This window comes from Enhydra lutris, unplaced genomic scaffold (genome assembly GCF_002288905.1).
Source record: "Enhydra lutris kenyoni isolate GAN:26980312 unplaced genomic scaffold, ASM228890v2 scaffoldscaffold18, whole genome shotgun sequence".
In the NCBI taxonomy this organism is placed as follows: Eukaryota; Metazoa; Chordata; class Mammalia; order Carnivora; family Mustelidae; genus Enhydra; species Enhydra lutris.
In genome coordinates, this window is record NW_019154102.1 from 21703966 (window position 1) to 21726158 (window position 22193).

Genomic DNA, 22193 nt, shown 5'->3' on the forward strand with positions numbered 1-22193 from the left:
CCCTCGGTTTTGTGATTAAAGGCTTAATTGCTCTTGATCCCTAGATACTTAGCCATATATATTATGTTTATAAAAGTGTACACTATGATCAGCATGTTTGTCATGTTTAGACAACTTGATTAACACAGCTGTAGATACTAATTTCCCTCCATTCTCTTTCCCCCCTTTCTTCCTGTCCTCTAGATTTAGACTTCCTCGTACCGAAGGCTGGATTCTTCTGTCCAATATGTTCCCTCTTCTACTCAGGTGAAAAAGCAATGACAAATCACTGCAAGAGTACACGTCATAAGCAAAATACAGAGGTAAGTTTTTTTCTTAACACCTCATAAAATACTCCAGGTGGTGTTGTAATCAGACTACTTAAGTGTTCACCCAGAATGTATATTCTTTATCTTCGGGAGAACTTTTGAAGATTTGTGCCAGTTTATTCCTCTGTAGTTCAGAAGTACAGTCTTCACTGTATACTGCAAGGAATGTCTAGTCTTTATTCCTTTTCCTCTGGCAGCATTCCCCAGGGTAGATTCTACAGATCACTAGTCCTGTGTAACTCTCCATCAAAGTGTGGGAAACCATGTGTTCTGATGGCCCCTTGCAGAGTCAGCAGACAAATAACATACTAAAATTTGTGAATTGTCTAGTCAGAGAGAATCTGTTTATTTAACCCATTTCCTAAACTGATTTAATGACACCCCTCACCTCCCTTTTAAGTTGTACTCATCTTTAGGAAGTGCTCCTTTAGAGAATCATTATTAGCCATAGTTGAAGCAGTGGTTCTGATTCCTCCTGAATGTTTGAGGTTGTTTTATATAGCCTCTAAATTGAATTTGTGGTGCCGACACTCAGCTAACATTGAGTTGTTATTTGCTGGAAGCTTATTTAATACCCTCCCCATCAGCATTATGAGGTAGATGGTATCATTCCAAACTTCTTTACTACTTTTTTTTAATCATTCCAATTTTAAAGGTAGGAAAAAAGGCTTAAAGAGTATCTAATCCCAAGATCGCATAGCAGGTTAGTGGCAGACTTGGGATTTTAACCTAGCTCTGTTTTATTCTAGCCTCAAACCCTTAACCATTATGCTATACTGTCTGTGCTCTTAACTTGTGTCATTTTTCCATTTAAAATTTCCACTGGCTTTGTATTGGAATAATACATAGACTTCTTGTAGGTCTGTAAAGCCCTACATGATCTGATTCCTTTCTGTTTCTCTGGTCTCACTCTCTGTTACTACTCACTATGTTGCTGTTTTTCTGGTACTCTCATATTTTTGGTTTCCTATATATAAAAGGCCCCTTTGCTACTTTTGCACCTTTATATCTCTGTTCCTTTTGCCCTCTCCCAGTCCCACTTCTTTTCCTTGAAAAATTTAATGATAGCTGCCTCTTCCCCACTTTTAGCTAAGTCTAGACTCAAATGTCATCTTCCCAGAAAGACTTTTGCTTAAGACAGACCTAGCTAGAAGTACAAAACTCCCTCCTACTGCCAAGAAGGGTTTACCTCGGTCACTTCCCTTATTGTATTTCTTTCCTTTATAGTGCTTACCAGCACAAAAATTTGTCCTATTTATTCTTTTATTGTTTCTCTTCCCCCACTAGAATGTAAGCTCCATGAGGTAAAGGGCCTTACCTATCTTGTTGACCACTGAATCCCCAAGCACCAAGCGTAATGCCTGGTATGTCATAAATATCAGATGACTGGTGAATGGAAGGAAAGAATGTTAATGTAAGGCACTGTGTTTCTAATCTCTGTTTTGTAGGATCAGGCTCTTTTAAATTATAAATTCAGTGAAATATATATGTTTTCACACACAGCAGAGCAACACCTAATAGATATTTTATATTGCAAATTGTTTTTAACAGAAGTTCATGGCCAAGCAAAGAAAGGAAAAGGAGCAGAATGAGGCTGAAGAAAGAAGTTCTAGGTGATTGGGGGAAAGGGGAAAGACTTCATTAGAAATTTGTTTAGGGTCCAGTTGATTTGTGTATTTTTGTTATCACTTAATTTGTAATTTTTGTTTCAGAAGCAAATATTCATGTTGTACAAATTTCTGATTGCCCTTGATGTGGAAAGACTGATGGGGAAAGTATGATGTGTTTGATTTTTATATCAAATCATCAGGCATGGAGAAGTATCTTTTAGAAGTGTTAAAATAAATGTTCCTACTGTATATTTAAAATACCATCTTGTGTTTGTGACTGATTTATTAAAGACTTGTGTGTCTCTGATTTCAGACAAGAGACCCTTGTGACTTGTTTAGGGATTGTTCATATATTACTGGAAGTCATAGCAGAGCAGGGTTTCACTTTGTTTCAACCATTCATGTACAGGTCAAAGATTTCTTAAAACTCCTAATTTTTCTGGATGAAATTAGATTACATATAATTGACCCCAGATAGGTTTGAGTAAAACTGCTTGTTGTTTTCAGTGTGTTAAGAATATCTTTTTTTTCTGCTTGTGGTAACATCTAGTTTCTGCCAGGACCCATTTGAGTTAGCTTCTAGCAAGTTATTTAGTATTAACTTGAAAAACTACAAAGACAGAGCAGCCTTTACTTCCTGTGAGCCGCTACAGTTGCTTTTAAACCGTTTAAATTATTATTTAATATGTTTGTTAAAAGTTGTAAAGGTGCAAAAAAATAATTCCGTGCTTGTTGGGTGCAGGACCCAGCCCTGTGCTGTGAATTTTTAGATTAGGTGTGCTTCAGACATAGGCCTGCTGACTTTGAATTGCTTTAATATCAGATTTCTCGGCTTTTCCAAGATTAGAGTATACCAGTTAATAATAGAGAGTGAATGGAAGGAAATGAAAAACTACTACTCGTTTAGATCTCTTACTCCTGTCACATGTAGCACATTACCTCACAATGAGCAAAGAGTGGAGTGAAGAAAAAAACCCAGCAACTTCTTGTTGCCCACCGAAGTCATTCATTGCATACTAGGTTCAGGCTTAGCTACAGCCTGAGCAAAACAACAGACTACAACATGCCATAGACTAAGGAGTGGGGTGAGAGGGGAGGGCGTGACTTACGCATGCCAGAAGTCTGCTGTAATTAAACCCTTGTAGGTAAGGGGCGCCTTGGTGGCACAGCCGGTTATGCATCTGACTCTTGGTTTTGGCTCAGGTCACACCCTTAAGACTCCCTCCCTCTCTCTCTGCCCCCGCTCCCCTCCACCCCCGCTCTCTTTGTGCGTGCTCTCTCAAATATATAAATCTTTAAAATAAAAAAAAAATCCCTGATAGGTGAGTGAGGTAGTAAGAGAGAGAAGAGCTGTTAAAAGTTTGGAGAATAAGGGGCGCCTCGGTGGCTCAGTGGGTTGAGCCTCCGCCTTCGGCTCAGGTCAAGATCTCTGGGTCATGGGATCAAGCCCCACATTGGGCTCTGCTCGGCCGGGGCCCTGCTTCCTCCTCTCTCTTTGCCTGCCTCTCTGCCTACTTGTAATCTCTCTCTCTCTGTCAAATAAATAAATAGAATTAAAAAAAAAAAGTTTAGAGAGTAAGTTGCTGGAAGCAAGCTAAAGCAGCATAGTCAGATTAAGTAAGAATCTTAAATTTTGGAATCTTTTCCTTAGGGGAAATCTTTTAAAATCAGATAACATATGAGCTTTAATCTTGTCTGGACCAACCTCGGAATTTAATTTAAAAAAAATTAAGTGTGAGGGGTGCCTGGGTGGCTCAGTTGGTTAATAAGCATCTGCCTTCGGCTCGGGTCATGATCTTGGGGCTGGGGATTGAGCCGTGCATGGGCTCCCTACTCAGTGGGGAGTCTGCTTCTCTCTCCCTCTTAGGCCCTCCCCCCAGCTCATGCTCTTGTAAAAAATCTTTAAAAAAATGTGTGAAACTCTTTATTTCTTTCAAATTAGTTATGTGGAAATTGGGATTTTTTATTGGAATAAAAGGAATTGCTAAAGCATAAAAGTGGTAGGGGTGATTTTTGTTTTAGTGATATGTTGAGCTATAATGTTGCTGTATGGAGGAGTGGGAATTTTTATCCTAGGTCTCCAAATAAAGAAGATTTTTGAGTTTTGCTAAAAAGAAACATAGACTCTTCACATATAATTTTAGAATTGTTCTGCACTCTTTCCAGGAAACCTTGAAATACCTCCCTCCTTTATTCACACTACACATACGGAATATCATATACATAGCAGTTTGTTTACTGGTTGGTTAAGGGTGTAATAGTTTTTAAAGTTTCTATCATTTCATCATCTAGACACCAAAGCAATAAAAGATTGCATTCAGCACCACCTCTAACAAAAGTTTTTAGTTTTACCTTTTCTGGCACAGAATGCTGTGAGAATTGGCTTCCTCTCCAATTCCTCTTCCTCTTCTGAATTCTTAAAAAAAAGAAAGCCAGATTTTAAAAACTTTAAATTTTTATTTTAATATTCAGATGTGAAAAAAAAGCGTATTGAAGAGAATAGTATAATCTACTCATATATACTAATTACGTAGTTTCAGCAGTTATCAACTCAAAACCGAATACATATATGTCCACTCTTACTTCTCTTATATTTTAAAGGAAATCTCAGCATGTCATTTTACCCATACACATTTCATTATGTTTCTAAAAGATAAGGATTCTTTTTAAGTAATAATATCATTAAAAATACTCCTTATTTAAATCCAGTCCAAATTTTCTAATATTTCATAAGTGATTTTTTGTTTTACTGAAGAGATCTGAATAAAGTCATACCCTGTGACTAGCTGGAGAAGTCTTTTTAATTATTTTTAACGTAGGGATGTTTTCAGGGTGCCTGGGTAGCTCAGTAAAGTGTCTGCCTTCAGCTCCCTGCATCAGGCTCCCTGCTCAGTGGGGATTCTGCTGCTCACTCTCCCTCTGCCCTGCGCTCGCTCTCTCTCTCTCTCTCTCTCAAATAAACAAAATCTTTAAAAAAAAAATAGTTTGAAAGGATGTTCTTCTCTTCTTGGAATTAAGATAAAGGAGATACTTGGTTCTACAAATCTGTTCTGCTCAAAATGTAGTCTTGGAATCCACGAAGTATGCGACTTCATGTTGACTTGCGTACAGAAATTGAGTGTCTAGAAACCTTGTTGCAGTTTGACTGTGACTTTATATCTATTTGTTGGATATGCTAATTTAAAAATGGGGTTTTAGGTTTCTGTACTTATTTATTTGTATTTTACAAATGATCTCTGATGGATTGGAAATAGGGGAAAAAAGGAAAGGAAAAATAAGCTGAGTGATCATATAATTTGAGAAACACTGCTGAAAGCATTCCTCACAGTTTGGGTTTTGCTGATTGCAACCCCATAGTATAGTTTTAGTATATTTCCTCTGTTGTCTGATATCTTTGGAATTTGTAGTTGAATATGGAAATGTGATTGGACTTTGGTTTCTTTTTCTTTTTGTCAAGACTGCTTCAGACAGTGACGTGGTCTTCCTGATCAGCAGGCACAAAGTATCTGATTGTTTTCTTTGGGATTTTCATAGAAGTTGATGCTTAAAGCCTAGATGTATATTTATTCACTGGGGATTACAAAATGGTGATATTTTAATTTGTATATTTCTCCTTGTGTAAGCTAGAATATTCCCTGAAAAGAGAAACTTCTCTCATCTGCTCTTTGGTTACTCAGTGGTATCCTTTGTTTAAGAACGGCTTAAGTATTTGATGCTTTTCCTTTACTTAACATTTTCTCAGAATGAGTTGTTTTGTTGGCACCCACCGAATACGGTAAACTCTTTTTATGTAGGTATTAACTTGAACTCATGAATTTTAATACTGGATGTTGCAAACCTTTACAGCAGTAGCCTTATTGATGCTCAAATTGTCATACTTTGGGCCTTTTTCATATGGCTCCTCATTCTTTTTGACATGACACGACTAATTTTCCTGGGTTCCTTGCTCTCCGTATATAGAGGTTTTGCAGGCTCGTCTTGTACACTTTCTGCTTCAGACCTGAAGTCAGCCATCTCTTTCAGGAAAAGTGGCTCCTTAGGGTGGTCATTGCTTCTGTTTTGGTTGTTGCCTTTCAGTGGACAGAACTTGGAAATGTACGTTTTGTTTTTATGATAAAGTGCATCATTGTCATACTGACACTTCTGGTTTAAATTTGGGACTTTCAGGTTTTTATCTCTTCTTTCTTAAATCTGGATTTTATTTGTCTTACGTCACGTATTATAATTCTCAAGGACATCAGATTGATGGGATTCAACTATCAAAATTGCTTATCTGTATCTCACTTTACCTATATCAAAAAAACAATCCTGAGACCACAGCCAACCATGTGATCAGTAAAAACAGTTTAAAATGCTTTTTCAGCTTTGCTTTTGTTTTTGTCCTTAGGGTATATCCTAGTAAGGATATATATATTTATCCTAGTAAGGATATATATCCTAGTAAGGATATATATTTAAACTTTTAAGACACTTGAAATAGTTCTTTAGTAGTTCCACTACCTTGTAGATTACCTTTGAGGTTCATTTGTTTAATTTTATCTTTGATTTTTAGGGGTTACATTTTAAAATTTATGTTACAAAAAGCATTGCCCATGGTTCTAAAGTCACACTAGTAAAAACATGGTATATTCAAAGAAATGTAGCTCCTTTCTTACTCCATTCTGTCACTTCCCTCCCTAATGTAAGTAACTGTTCCTTGTTAGTTTTGTAATACATTTTTTATATACGTAAGCAGATTCATATCTGGAATAATCAGGTTTTAATACCTATGTCTTTATAATGATTGTTAACCTATAAGGAGAACCACTGACAATATGCTTTATTCTACTTTGACATCTATAAACCTTCATCGGCAAAACATTACAGGCTTATGATATAGGTGCTGAACTTAAAAAAGTGTGTATGAATGTGTATATATGTATATAAACCATGTTCCTGTCCTCTCCAAGGGCTTACATGAGAACATGAGCATAAAAAGTTACTTGACAATTTTGACTATGCTAAGTGCTTACTGAATGATACATGTATCAAGAGTTAACATATGGAGAAGTAAAATGAAAAAGGAGGGGGATTAAAGACTAAAATGGGATTATACTGTTGTAAGTTTTTACATTATGTCTAAAGTGGTGTGATACTAACTCAAGATAGACTAATTAGTAAGGATCTCTACCACTTGAAAAATGCAAATGGATTACTAAGAATTAGTCTAACCCAAAAAAAGACAGGAAAGGGAGAATAAAGGATTGAAGAGACATAGAAAACTTAGAGAAAGATGGTAGACTTGTGCCCAGCCATATCAGTAATTTTGTTAAATGTCAGTAGACTGTATATTCTAATTAAATTTTCATGTTGGATACTTTTTTTAAATTTTATTTTTGTAGTATTCCAAATTTCACTGTTTACGCACCACACCCAGTGCTCCATGCAGTACGTGCCCTCAATACCCACCACCAGGCTCACCCATTCCCCCAACCCCCTCCCCTCTAAAACCCTCAGTTTGGGGGCGCCTGGGTGGCTCAGTGGGTTAAGCCTCTGCCTTTGGCTCAGGTCATGATCCCAGGGTCCTGGAATCGAGCCTCACATCAGGCTGTCTGCTCAGCAGGGAGCCTGTTTCCTCCTCTCTCTCTACCTGCTTCTCTGCCCACTTGTGAACTCTGTCAAATAAATAAAATCTTTAAAAAAATAAAAAATAAAAATAAAACCCTCAGTTTGTTTCTCAGAGTCCATAGTCTTTCATGGTTTGTCTCCCCCTCCGATTTACTCCAGTTCACTTTTCCTTTCCTTCTCCTAATGTCCTCCATGTCATTCCTTATGCTCCACAAGTAAGTGAAATTGACTTTCTCTGCTTGACTTATTTCACTCAGCATAATCTCCTCCAGTCCCGTCCATGTTGATACAAAAGTTGGGTATTCATCCTCTCTGATGGCTGTGTAATATTCCATTGTGTATATGGACCACATCTTCTTTATCCATTCGTCTGTTGAAGGGCATCTTGGCTCTTTCCACAGTTTGGCGACTGTGGCCATTGCTGCTATGAACATTGGGGTACAGATTAGCCAAAGGCAGATGCTTAACTGATTGAGCCACCTAGGCGCCCCACCTCAGTGGTTTTAAGTCAGTTTCACCAGGGTTTTTCTTGAATTCATACAGCTCTGGATGTTGACTTAGGGAGTTTGAACTGTATTCCATTGTCAGAAAATTTGCAAAAGTTTTTGAGATGAAATCCCCTGTTTAGTAAAGTCACTGTTCCAGATGTTGCCATCCACTTCAGTGCTGATGGAATAGAACAGTTTAATTTACAGTTTTTGTATAATGCAATAACTGCTGCTTTTCTTACTCATTTGTGGCCAATGTCCAGTAGTCTGCCCTTGCTAATCTTCCCAGCCATGCTTCAAACATTGTCACAGAGAATGCCTCTGTTGTGCCCCAGGGACAGCACTAATCTGCTTCCTCTGCACTCCCATCTGATTCCTCAGGACCTCCACGCTGACAAGGGTTTCCACATTTGTAGTCTATTTTGTTGCAGCTTTCTCAGCAGTAGAACCTTGGTGCTGGGGGGAACTTCAGAGGTTACCAAGGCCAGTCCTTAAATGCTTGAAGATTCTCCAGGACTTTCCACCACTGGCTGTCCACTGAAGGAGTAGTTCCAGGACTTGGGGGTTTCTTCTGTGGCCAGTTCCATTTTTAGATAATTTTAGTTATAGTTCTATCCCTAAAATTCAGATCTTAAAAACTTAGAGGTAATCCAAGAGAAAAGTTAGCAGCTCAGGGTCCTTTCGTTAGAAACCGTCAGATATTTTGTTCACCCCACCAGATTCATTTTCCCCCCTTTGCCATCCTGCTCTCTGCCCCAGGAGGCTAACCCATGTGGACCCCATCCTCCTCACTTCTCATCGGATTTGAACAAATGAGCCAGAGCAGGAGATGTAACAGAGGAAGTGAGGTCAAGGTGTTTCTCCTGGTTCCCTGCAGAATCGCCCTCATTCTGGCTTTGATCCTCAACCAAAGATCAGTGTTTCTGTCAAGGTTGCATTCTTTAGAGGACTCTCCTTCTGGCTTCCAGTAACTAATAACTACTGTTTCTTGTCCTTGTGTGCTGCAACTGCTGGTTGTGGTTCTCCTATAGCCTGCCCACACCTTTATAAATAGTCCCCCCCCCCACTTTTTCCTTTTTAAATAGTCCTTTATTAAAATTAAGTGTTCCTCAACTTACCTATCAGTGTGCCATCCATTTCTCATTGGGCCTCAGACTGTTAAAATAATTGGTACTGTGAGTGTCTTTAGGAAATTGACCTTTGGAACTGGGCTAACACTGATTACAAAAAAGGGAGGGGCTGGCTATATTAATATCCAATAAATTAGACTTCAAAGTAAAGTGTATTACTAGAGACAGTAAGGGACAATACGTGATGATAAAATGATCAGTCCACCAAGAAGATAAAGCAATCTTAAAGGTGTACGGATCAAACCACAAAGATTCAAAATACATGAAGCAAAAACTGATAGAGCTAAAAGGAGAAATAGACAAATCCAGTTATAGCTGGGGACTTCAACTCCCCACACTCACCAACTGATCAATAGAGCTGCTAGAGAAAATCAGCAAAGATACAGAAGAACTGAACAACATGATGAAATCTAGGATCAGACTGATATTTATAGAACATCAAACAATAGAATATACATTCTTTTCAAGTACACATGGAACATACATGAATATAGACCATAATCTGGGCTATAAAACAAATATTGACACATTTAAAAGAATTGCAGTCATACATGGGGTGCCTGGGTGGCTCAGTGGGTTAAGCGTCTGCCTTCAGCTCAGGTCATGATCTCAGGGTCCTGGGATCAAGCCCCGCCTCTCTGCTTGGTGGGGAGCCTGCTTCCTCCTCTCTCTCTCTGCCTACTTGTGATCTCTGTCAGATAAGTAAATAAATACATCTTTAAAAAAGAAAAAAAAAAAAAGAATTGCAGTCATACAGAACATATTTTCTGACCATAATGAAATCAAGCTGGAAATCAACAGAATGACCATAGGAAAATCACCAAACGTTTGGAAAGTAAACAGCATACTTAACAAATAATCCATGAGTAAAAGAAGTCTCAAAATACGTATAGAGATGAATGAAAATGGAAACATTAAAATCTTTGAGATATAGCTAATGAAGTACTGAGGAAAATTATAGCACTGGGTACTTACATTATAAAGAAATATCAAAATAAGTTCATAGCTCAAGAAACAAGAAAGAACAAAATAAGCCCAAAGCAATCAGAAGGAAATGTTAGCAGAAACCAATGAAATTGAAAAGAGGAAGAAGAGGGGAAAATTACACATAACGAGTCCCTCAGAAACAAAATATTGATAAACCTCTAGCAAGATTAACAAAAAGAAGACACAAATTACTAATATCAGGAATGAAACAATACCACCACAGATCCTGCTGTTATCAAAAGAATATTAAAAGAATACCGTGAACAACTATAGTCAAAAATTTGACAAAAAAATGGACAAATTTCTTGAAAATCACAAACTATTAAAATTAAGCCAAGATCAGGGCACCTGGGTGGCTCAGTAGGTTAAAGCCTCTGCTTTCGGCTCAGGTCACGATCCCAGCATCCCGAGATCGAGCCCCACATCGGGTTCTCTGCTTGGCGGGGAGCCTGCTTCCCTTCCTCTCTGTCTGCCTCTGTCTACTTGTGATCTCTCTCTCTGTCAAATAAATTAAAAAAAAAAAATTAAGCCAAGATGAAGTAAAGAACCTGAATAATCCTAAAATGGAATTTGTAACAAAACACAGTCTCTTCCAGAAAATAAAAGAATACCTTCCAACTCATTTTATGAATGATTTATTCCAGATATTCAAGGCTGATTCAATACTGGAAATTTAATCAGTGTAATCCACTATCATCAGGCTAAAGAAGGAAAAAACTGATAAATCAATTGATTCAACACCTAATGGTAAAAACTTTCAGTACACTAAAAATAGAAGGAACTTCATCAATCTCATAAAGAGGATTTACAAAAAAAAAAAAAAAAAAAAAAAAAAAAAAAATAAATATATATATATATATATATATATATACATACACATGGCATCATACTTAATGTCGAAAGACCAAATGCTTTCCCTCTGAGATTGGGAACAATGAAAGAATGTCCATTCTCACTGCTGCTGTTCAGCATAGTACTTACTACATGTTCAAGCACCCAAGAGGAAAAGAAGCATACAGATTGGAAAGTAGAAATAAAACTTACTTAGAGAGGACATGATTGTCTACATAGAAAACTCCAAGGAATCTATAACAAAACTTCTAGAACTAACAAATTGAGTTCAGTAAGATACAAGAGCAACATAAAAGTTCATTGTACTTTCTATATACTGACAACAAACAAGCAAAACCCCAAAATTTAAAAAATTCAATACCATTTACAGTTGCTCCAAAGAATATCAGGTATAAATGTACCAATACATGGATGGGATTTAGGTAATGAAAATTATAAAATATTAATGAAAGAAATTAAGGGAGACCTAAATAAATGGAGAGATGTATTACCTTCAATAGATTGAAAAATTCAACATTGATAAAGATGTTAATTCTCCACTAAATTGTTTTATAGGTTTTATGCAATCCTGTCAAAATTTCAGCAGTATTTTTGTAGACATAGACAAACTTATTCTAAAGTTTATGTGGGAAAGGAAAAGCCCTAGAATAGCCAAAACAACTTTGAAAAAAAAGAAAAAGTCAGAGGAGTCAGTTTCCAATGTTAGGGCTTACTATATAGGTATAGTAATCAAGAAAATGTGATATTAGCAGAAGGAAAAACACATAGGTCCTGTGACCTGGAAATAGGTCCATGCAAATATACACAATTAGGGGTGCCTGGGTGGCTCAGTTGTTGGGCATCTGCCTTTGGCTCGGGTCGTGATCCTGGGATCCTGGGATCGAGCCCCGCGTTGGGCTCCTTGCTCGACCGGAAGCCTGCTTCTCCCTCTCTCACTCCCCCTTGCTTGTGTTCCCTCTCTCACTGTGTCTGACAGATAAATAAATCTTAAAAGTATATATATATATATTTTTTAATGTATATACATATATGTATATATAAATGTATATATGTACATATATGTATATATATATGTACATATACCCAATTAATTATTTACAAAGAAGCAAAGGCAATTCAATAGAAGAGGAGTAACCTTTTCAGTAAATGGTGCTGGAGAGTACACTCAGCAGAACATTCATTAGAAAAAATGAACCTCAAGCTAAACTTCACATATTAAAAACTCAAAATGGATCATGGATTTAAATGTAAAACTTACCTAAAACATAAAATTATAAAACTTCTGGAAAAGAGCATAAGGGACGATCTTAAAAATCTAGCACTTGGCGAAGGCTCTTGGACTTGATACCCAAAGCACAATCCATTAGAGGAAAAAAATGGGTAAATTGCATTTCATCAAAGTGAAAACTTATTCTGCAAAAGACCTAGTTAAAAGGATGGAAGGACAAATTATAGACTAGCGGAAAATATTTACAAATCTCCTACCCAAAAAGGACTTTATACCTAGAATGTATAAAGAAGTCTCAAAAACTTTTTTAAAAATCCAGTTAGAAGGTCAGCAGAAAACATAAGACATTTCACCTAAAAGAATATACAGATCACAAACACATGAAAAGATGTTTAACATCATTAGCTGTTGGAGAAATGCAAGTTAAAGTCAAAACGAGACATCATTATACAACTATCAGAATGGCTAAAGTGAAAAATAGGGATAATTCCAAATGCTGGCAAGTGTTCAGAGAAACCGAGTTACTCATATTTGCGGATGAGAATGTAAAATGGCACGACCACTTTGGGGATCCGGTTGACAGATTCTTTCAAAAGTAAAAATGGATTTACCATAGGACCCGACACTTGCACTCAGGCATTTATCCCAGAGAAATGAAGACTGACTTTTACACAAGAATTGTACATGAATATTCATAGCAGCTTTGTTTATAATAGTCCCAAACTGGGAACTACCCAAATATCCTTCAGTGGGTGAATGATTAAACAAACAGTGGTACATACATACTACAAAATACTATTCAGCAATAAAAAACCAACTACTAATACACACAATAACTTAGATGAACCTTGAAATTACGCTAAGTGAAAAAAGCCCATAAAAAGATATGCAAGCCGGGGCGCCTGGGTGGCTCAGTAGGTTAAGCTTCTGCCTTCAGCTCAGGTCATGATCCCAGGGTCCTGGGATCGAGCCCTCCATCGGGCTCTCTGCTCAGCACGGAGCCTGCTTCCCCCTCTCTCTGCCTGCTTCTCTGCCTGCTCTCTCTCTCTCTCTCTGTCAAATAAATAAATAAAATCTTAAAAAAAAAAAAGATATGCATGCCACATGATCCATTTGTGTAACATTCATGAAATAACAGGGAGGACGGATTAGTTATTGACAGGTATTGAGAATGAGAGAGAGCATGGGTGTAGGTATAAAGAGGTTAGCAGGAAGGAGTCTTGAGATAGCATGGTTGAGTAGCTTGATCATCGTGGTTATGCCAGGCTACACAACAAGATTGCATAGTGTGCATACATACATAAATGAAGGCACATATAACTGGTGAAACTTTAAAAGCTTTATGGGGTATACCAATGCCATTTGTTCATTTGAGTGTAGTTCTATAGTTATTTAACACGGGGGAATTAAGGGAAGGATGCACAGGACTTTCTAGTACATTTCTTTGCAACTTCCAGTGGACCTAGAACTATTCCAAAATCAGTATTAAAAATTAGACTCTGGGGTTGCATTGATCATATATTCAAGGAGTATATGGGTAATCTTTCTGCCGGAGGTGAATAGGACACAGGGGTCTATGGTGCGCAGCATCATCCTAGTTATTCAAGTATTACCAGTGATACCAAGGAGCAAAGTGCAGGTGGAGGGCAGGCATTGGATGACCAAGTATGCGGCAATGAAGTGACAACTGTAGTGATTTATAAAGACTCTAGAACCATTTGGTTCTTATGGCCCAATAAGGAAATTTAGGGGAAAAGACAAAGTTATGAACAGACAATTAAAACTGGCTCAGAGAACCAGAAAACCTCTAAGACAACTATGAAGGAATTCCCCATGTGGTGTTACAGGGCACATGTAGGTGAGGAGCCCCTGATAGGACACATTTCCCTTGGGAAGCCACTAACCGCTTAGTAGCTGATTGGCTATATTCAACCCCTCCCATCGTGGAGGGTATAGTGTTTTGTCCTCATTAGGAATGTACCCATTTCAGGTATGGGTTTGCCTTCCCTAAACTTGGGGCTTCTAATAGTACCACCATTTGTAGACTTAGTGATGGACCTTATTATGGAAGAACACCCAACATCACTTTGATGGGGAGACACACTTTTTGGTAAACGAACTTGTGGGCCATGGGCTCATGCCCGTAGACTTCACAAATTTTCCCATGTGCTCCATCACCCAGAAGCAGCTGGCTTGATAGTTAGAATGACCTGAAGACTAGTTATGGCACAAATTGGAGACCAGATCTTGGGAAGTGTGAGTTGTCCCATAGATGGTTTGTATACCTTAGAGGCCAATATGTGGACCCATCTCACCCCTGGTTGGAATTTATGGGTTTGGGAACCAAGGAGTAGAAGTCAGAGCGCTCCCCCTCACTATTACACCTACTACCCCACTTGAAAGAGTTCTACCTCCCAATAAAATCCAGGATTGTTAGTTCTTTGTGACCTTGGCCTCAATCTTTTTGGAAGTGCAAGTATCCAAGAGAAGAATACATACACCAGACATAAGGGCATGACTCTAATGAACTGGAAGCTGAGACTGCCCTTTCACCTTTTGGGGTTATTCATGCCACAACCACAGGAAGGGAAAGGGTTTGTTGTACCCGATAGGATGATTGATCTTGTTTACCAGGAGGAAATTCAGTTGCTGCTACACCGTAGGAACAAGAATGACTATGTTTGGAACCTAGCAGATTCATGGGAGTGCTCTTTCTGACTCTTTGGCCCAATAGTTCCGGTCAAAGGACGGCTGTGCCAATCTGATAATGACAAGACCAGAAAGGTCTCAAATCTGGCCATGCTTCGTGCTGGCAGAGGTTAAGAGGAAAATGGAATGAGTAGTGGAAATATTCAACTGTGATTATCAACATAGGCCTTGTTACCAGATACAAAGAGACTAGCAACCATGTTATATCATTCTTTTTTTCCAAGTCTTTCCCCCATCATTATATATATTAGGTGTAACAAACTAAGAATGCTCTGACAAGCACCCAATTCTAAAACCACTAAGAGGCTTGAGTATGAGTGAGGACCGACCTCAGAGCCTAGGCATGATCGGGACGACCTTGGAGGGAAAAGTGTTCTCAAATGTTAGGGTTGTCAGTAGGATCTGATTTCCGGACCAGATTGGGCAAGAGAAAAGCAGCTATGTAGTACTGTGACTGGGTAGGAAACACCATAGCATGCTTTGTTCTGTTGTTCTCAGCAGGACCTTTGGCTCAGGTCCTATTTTTCTCAAGCCAAATATGTGAAGAACCTCAAGAGACCTTCCTCAGCTGACTCCATAAAAAGGAAACTCTTGGTAAGGGTGAGGATTTAACAGGGTCAAGGAATTAAGTGGGTGCTCTGGCTTTGGGAGAGCCTGTTGTAGAAAGGCCGAGTCCTGCAGAAACGACAGGGTTTGGGCCTTGAAAACGGGTCATCACCCTGGCCAACCTCCATCCCCAAGCATACCTTCTACACCTGCTTCTCCAACCAGTTCTTTCTTGCTGGTCAGGTTAGGGTTCCACGTAGCAGGTCCCTTCTTTCTCAGCTCATCTTCTGAGAGATGGAATTGTCCCTAAGATAAGTCAAGACATTACCAGATGCGTATCTGGGAGTTAGTGTGACTTCCCCATATGTTCAGAAAGTGGAAGTCTCTCCTTACCACCTCAGCTTGTCCTTGCACTAGAATCCTCATCTTCATTAACCATATTCTCCCCGTCTCCTTGAATCCTCACCTAGAGCTTTCTTGCATGAATGTTGGTGAGGATTTCCATGCAGGGACACATCTTCTTGATCTACAGGACTCTCTCTCGCCTTCTGGTACTTACGCTTCTTTGAACTAAGAGTACCTTACACACGCCTTTGTTGGGTTTATATAAGTACCTCTACTGTTAAAACCCCAAATGCTTCTGCTATGGTCTGAATGTTTGTGTCCCCCAAAATTCATATGTTGAAATCTTAACCCCTAAAGGTTAGGGAGTAGTAAGAGGGGCCTTTGGGAAGTACTGAAGTCATGAATGTGAAACCCTCATGAATGGGATTAGTGCCTAAAAAGAGGCCCCAGGGAGATGCCCAGCCCTCTGCCTCCATGTGAAGATACAATGAGAAGTCTGCAACCTGGAAGAGAGTCCTCCCCTGACCATGCTGGCACCCTGATCTCTGCTTCCAGCCTCCAGGGTTGTGAGAAATACGTTTCTGTTGTTTATAAGTCATCCAGTCTATGGTATTTCATTACAGCAGCCCAAATGGACAAAGAGAACATGCATTTTTATAGATGTCAGAGGCCGTAAATATTGTGGCTTTGTTTCTGAAGTTTTTTTTTCTTTTAAATTTAGTTTTTAAGTAATCTCTACACCAAATGTGGGACTCAAACTTACAACTCTGATATCAAGAGTCAAGTGCTCCATCGACTGAGCCAGCCAGGTGCTCCACTTTTCTAAAGTTTTAATCCTATGAAATACTAGTTACACATTCCAATAATAAATAGAGCTAACATTTATTGAATGTTCACTATGCACCAAGCACATATATTATATGCAAAACACTGTGTTAGAATTCTCCAGAGAAACAGAGCCAATTATATAAATATATATATAAATATATATATAAAGAGATTTTATATATTAATATATAAAGAGATTTATTATGAGAGATCGGCTCCTGTGATTATGGTGGCTGAGAAGTCCCATAATCTGATGTCTATAAGCTGGAAGCCCAGAAAAGCCAGTGGTGTAGTACGGGTACCAACCCAAAGGCCTGAGAACTAGGGGAGCCACCTAAGTCAAAGGTGGGAGAACCAGGAGGGCTGATGTCCGAGGACAGGACAAGATGGATGTCCCAGCTCAAGTAGAGAACAAATTTGCTCTTCCTTTGCCTTTCTTCTCTTCAGTCTATTCAGGCCCTCAATAGATTGGATGATTTTTGTCCCCCCACATTGGTGGGGATGATCTTTTCTCAATCTACTGATTCAAACTCTAATCTCTTATGGAAACAGCCTCAACAGACACAGAAATAATGTTTTGCCAGCTCTCCAGGCATCCCTCAGCCCAGTCAAGCTGACATAAAATTAACCATCACAGGTTAATGTCCTGTTATGAGGCAGGACAGTCTTAGAGTTCCCATGTTCTAGATAAGGAAACCAAGGCTCAGGCAAGTTAGGTACTTGCCTAAGAATCAGCGAGTGAGGAGAGCTCATATTTGAACCCAGGCAGTCTGACTCCGGTGTCATCCCTTGACACATGCTGCCATTGTTCTCTTTACAGTTCTTAGCTGAATATTGTCTCCCTCACCTCCCTCCTCTTCCCAGTGCTCTTTTTTTCCACTTAAAGCCAATCACCAAACATAGTCTCAGTGCTTGTGAAACATACTCCATCTGGATTCGAGAGGGCATTCATCTGGCATTTTAGGTTATGATCCTAAGAGCCAAAGCCTTTTCTTCGATCCTCCCTCAGTTGGTGGTTCCCAGTCTTTGGTCTGCAAAAGAGTAAGTGGAGAACTTCTAAAAGCCAGAATCCTTGGCAATTTGCAGAGATTTTAACTCAATAGATCGAGGAGTACCGAGGGACCCAGGTGTCTCCGTCTTTTATAAGAAGATTCTGATACAGGAGACCTCTGGATTGACCACACTGGAAACAGTGACAAGTCAAATCTTCACTTCTCTTGATGTCTTTTCTTTCCCCAAAGTCCCAACCTTCAGCCAAGGAAGAAACACTGAACACCAGTTTGTTACCTTCTTAATTCCTGGAAGTGTTCTGTAGGCTTTGTGGTGTTATCTCTCCATGAATGAAGAGGAATTCTTTGGTGTGGAACTTCAGAAAGTTCCCTGGCTCATCTCTGCACCGAGACAGCACGGACCTCTCACACTTGCTTCCCATCTATTGGCCTCAGCTCTGCCTCCGCTCTAGTTCTGGACCTTACCTTAGTAGGGAACCAGCCACCACCAGCACTGGACCCTTCCCCTGCTGGGGCCTGCAACAAGTTTCTTCACATTTGCTAGGACTGGTGCATCGTGGGGGTGTTGTGGCCTCTTCTACAAGATGAGATAACGTCCCTCTAGGAGAAGTTGAAATCCTATTCCATTCCACACTCCATCTGTTTCCTCGGAAGCTCTCTCTGTCTCTCTCTTTCCTCACTCCTTCGCTCTCTCCCTCTCTCCCAGTGTGTGTGTGTGTGTGTGTGTGTGTGTGTGTGTGTGTGTGTGTGTAGGCTTCCTTTCTTCCAGTCTAGAGACTCCTCACCCTCTGAAATAAATTCAAAAGAAGGGCTGTGCACACAGAACTGAGCACAGAACTGTGCCCTGTGCCCTTCAGCAGGCAAGCTGTTTTCCACCTCCTGTCCCTAGGGGAGACATTTCAGGGGGAATTTCACACCAGAGGGAACCTATCCTCCATTCTGAATACCCTCCTTTCAGGCCAGACTAGCACCCACGCCTGAATGGACAATAATAGTTTCTATTTATCGACTGTTTACTAAGTGTTTATTATGGGAGCTTCTCAGGAAGGTCCCTCTCGTGAGGGACTGAAACGCTCTGAAACTACCGTGAGTTTTTCTTCTCAGATAAAATGACCAGAGTGTGATCAGGGTCTCTGGTTCTCAGGGAGCTCCGCAAAGATCTGAGTGGCAGAGAACAGAGAAATCATGTACATTTTCCAAAGTACCTCTTTTGCTAAAAATCTGCTCTTTTTTTTCGTTCCATTTTCTACTGGGAAATAAAATCAAACTTGGTCCTTGGTTCCTCAGGGAGGGTGGGAGGTTGACTTTCCTTTATGTGCCCCACGACAGTAAGCAGTCAGAGGGCTCCAAATGCCTGCCCTTCTCAACAATGATCCGATTGCCTTGTTGGAGGCTCAGTATTCGTTTCCTGTGGCTGTTCTTACCAATTGTCGCAACTGTAGTGGTTACAACAGCAAATTTATTCTTTTGTAGTTCTAGGGGCGGGAAGTCCAAGGTCAAGGTGTGTTTTTTTTTCCTGACTGCAGAATTTTCTCCACTTGTCTATGCATGTGGCTTCTTCTGAGCCTCTAGTTTCATTCAGCTCGGTTCCAGCCACACATAGAGTCTAGAATCCCTCAGTCTCAATTACAAATTCTTGGGAGGAGATCATCTGATTGGTTCAGCGTTGAATCAGGGTCTTTCCCTTTGCCAGGGGATTGTCTCAGAGAACATGGTTCTTTGAAGTACAGAAGACACCCCCAAACATGTCCTACCCATTGAAGAATAAAGTTGAGGTGCATACTTATTAAGAATTAATTTCTGGGGTGCCTGAGTGGCTCAGTGGGTTAAGCCTCTGCCTTCAGCTCAGGTCATGATTGGGCTGTCTGCTCAGCGGGGAGCCTGCTTCCCCCTCTCTCTCTCTCTGCCTACTTGTGATCTCTTTCTCTGTCAAATAAATAAATAAAATCTTTTAAAAAATTAATTTCTGTACAGACTGACCTGTGCATAACAAGTTTGAAGAGAGGGGTGCCTGTCTGGTTTAGTCAGTAGAGCATGCAAGTCTTGAGTTGAGGGTCATGAGTTTGAGTCCCACGTTGGGAGTAGAGTTTACTTAAAAAGTTTGAACAGAACCTGCTGCATGAATAAATCATGTAGAGAAGTTACAAGGGGAATGTTTAACCCGTAAAGAAAACTGGTTCTTGTCCAATCACTTTAGTCACACCATATTTGCAAGCAGCTAGGTGCTTCTGAGATCCAATTTTAGCTCTGCCTTAGAACGGCTTCATGTTACGTTATACATCTGAATAGAGCCAAACTGTACTTCTTTAAAAATAGATCCCAATTTGGGCTTTCCCTGTATCAACGGGGCCTCTTGCCCTTCTTCCCAATTAAATTAAATTTTATTTCCTACTTGGTACCCTTCTCTAAAATCTGAATCTGGCAAACTCCTGACACATGCAAGGCACCCTATGAATAAATGTTGGTTAAAGGAATGAAAAACGAGTCAATTACTTCATCCAAGCCAAAGGTTTCTCTTCTCCAGCAACGTATAATGGCCAAGGTTAGCCGCAAGAAACCTGATCTACTCCACTTGTTTTGCTTCCTCCTACTTCCTACCAGCTTGGCTTTAATTCTTCCCCACTCTCGCCACCTTGGGCCAAGTCCGCATCCTCTCCCACCTTGACCCTCTGCTGGAGCTTCAAACTGATCTCTTTGGCTTCAGTCTTGCCCCTCGCACTTCATTCTCAAAACAAAAACAAAAACAAAAATAAAAACAAAAACAAAAACAAAAACAAAAACAAAAACAAAAAACCACTCAGAGAGAGCTACTGAAGAGTAAATCAGATCCTGCCGTCCCTCTGGGGGACATAGGCCCTGTGTGGTTCTCTCAGCCTCACCTTCTCCATCCCTCCCCATCCCCCCACCCCCAGCCTGCTTTCCACAGTGGTCTTTCTCCCAGCCTCCCCAGGGCCATGACCCAGAGCATTTCCTTTCCGGTCTCTAGAACATCCCTTTTCCCTGCCCCGACCTCAGTCTTGCCCAGTGAACTCCTAATCATCCTTCAGATCTCATCCCAGATAGCTCTCATGGTCCCTTAGATTACACGAGGGCCCCATCTTCTGTCTTTTTTCGCACTGACAGATTTGTAATGGTGTATGATTGGCTTGATTATTTCTTAAGTGTCAGTTTCCTCTTTTCTCCAGGACCATGGAAAGAAACTCCTTGAGATCAGGGACTGTATTATTTTTCTCAAACTGCCATAGCCATATACCACAGACTGGGTGTCTCTCTCTCTCTCTCTTTTTTTTTTTTTTTAAGGTTTTATTTATTTATCAGGTACAGAGGGAGAGAAAGGAGAGAGAGCACAAGCAGGGGGAGCAGCAGAGGGAGAGGGAGAAGCAGGCTCCCTGCTGAGCAAGGAGCCCGATGCAGGGCTCGATCCCAGGACCCTGAGATCATGACCTGAATTGAAGGCAGACGCTTAACCGACTGAGCCACCCAGATGTCCCAGACTGGGTGTCTAATAGAAATTTTTCTCACAGTTCTGGAGGCTAGAAATCCAGGATCAGGTTATTGATTGGCAAATTCGGTTTCTTCTGAGGCCTTTTTTGTTGGCTTTCAGAGGGCTGCCTTCTGGATGCCTGGATGCTCACGTGGTCTTTCTTCTGTGTGCAGACCTCCCCCGTGTCTCTGTGTCCAGACTTCCTCTTGTCAGATCGGATTAGAGCCCCCAGTCTTTTTTTAACTTCATCACCTCTGTAAAGGCCCTAACTCCAAATACAGTCATATTCCTAACTCGGGTTTGGGGCATAGGAATTAATATATGGATTTTCAATATGCGGAATTGGGGCGGGGGGTGGGACACAATTCAGCCCCTAACAGGAACCAAGCCACTTCTGTTCATCATTGTGTCCCCGCCACTCAGGACAGTACTTGGCATGTTGTAGGACTTGATAAATGCCTGTTAAGTGAACGACTGCATTTCAACCCCCCCACCCCCCTTATCCTCTCTTCCCCCACTACATAGTGTGCTAGAGGCAAAGAAAAGAGGAGGCACAAGTTGCCGCAGGAGGACCATAGGTGACCATGGGACATTATAGACCTTTCAGAAAGTCTCTCCGCACCCCCCCCCACCCCCACCCCACAGGCTATGGGACAAAACAGCTTTCTGTTCCTGCCCTGGGTGTGTGTGTGCTACCTCCGTGGGCTGCTGGGGGAGAAGTTTTGCTGACAGCTGCACACCCATCCAAGTTGCCCTCTTTAGAAGGTGAGTCACCCAACTTCTGGGAGTGCAGATCTACACAGCTCCCAGAAAGCGGTTTAGCCATAGGGACTAGGACCTAAAAAAAGCCAAGTCCTGCAACTTTATCATTCCAAGGCTGAGAATCCAACCTAAGGAACTAGGAGAAGGGGCCCAAAATGGGCTTATATTCCAGTTTTTATATAAAAAAGTATGTCCTGCCATTATAATAGTAATATATAACAATGGGAAAAAGCTACACAAAATGATGTAGCTATTGATAAAACTGTCTATGAAAAATTTATAATGATGCAAGAAAATAT

The 22193-nt window shown here is 40.3% G+C and overlaps 1 protein-coding gene across 6 annotated transcripts in view; it reads left to right on the top strand.

The window, feature by feature from the left end:
* LOC111147954 (zinc finger protein 638) overlaps positions 1-2179 on the top strand; it is a 79082-nt gene extending 76903 nt beyond the window's left edge. For 5 of the 6 annotated variants that reach the window (XM_022504243.1, XM_022504246.1, XM_022504247.1 and 2 more), the window contains 2 exons: positions 184-302; positions 1860-2179. In XM_022504243.1, coding sequence (XP_022359951.1) covers positions 184-302; positions 1860-1925 — 185 coding nt within the window. In that variant the 3' untranslated portion in view covers positions 1926-2179. The remainder of the gene's footprint in view (positions 1-183; positions 303-1859) is intronic. The other variant, XM_022504248.1, reaches the window with a different exon arrangement.
* Positions 2180-22193: the final 20014 nt, after the last annotated feature.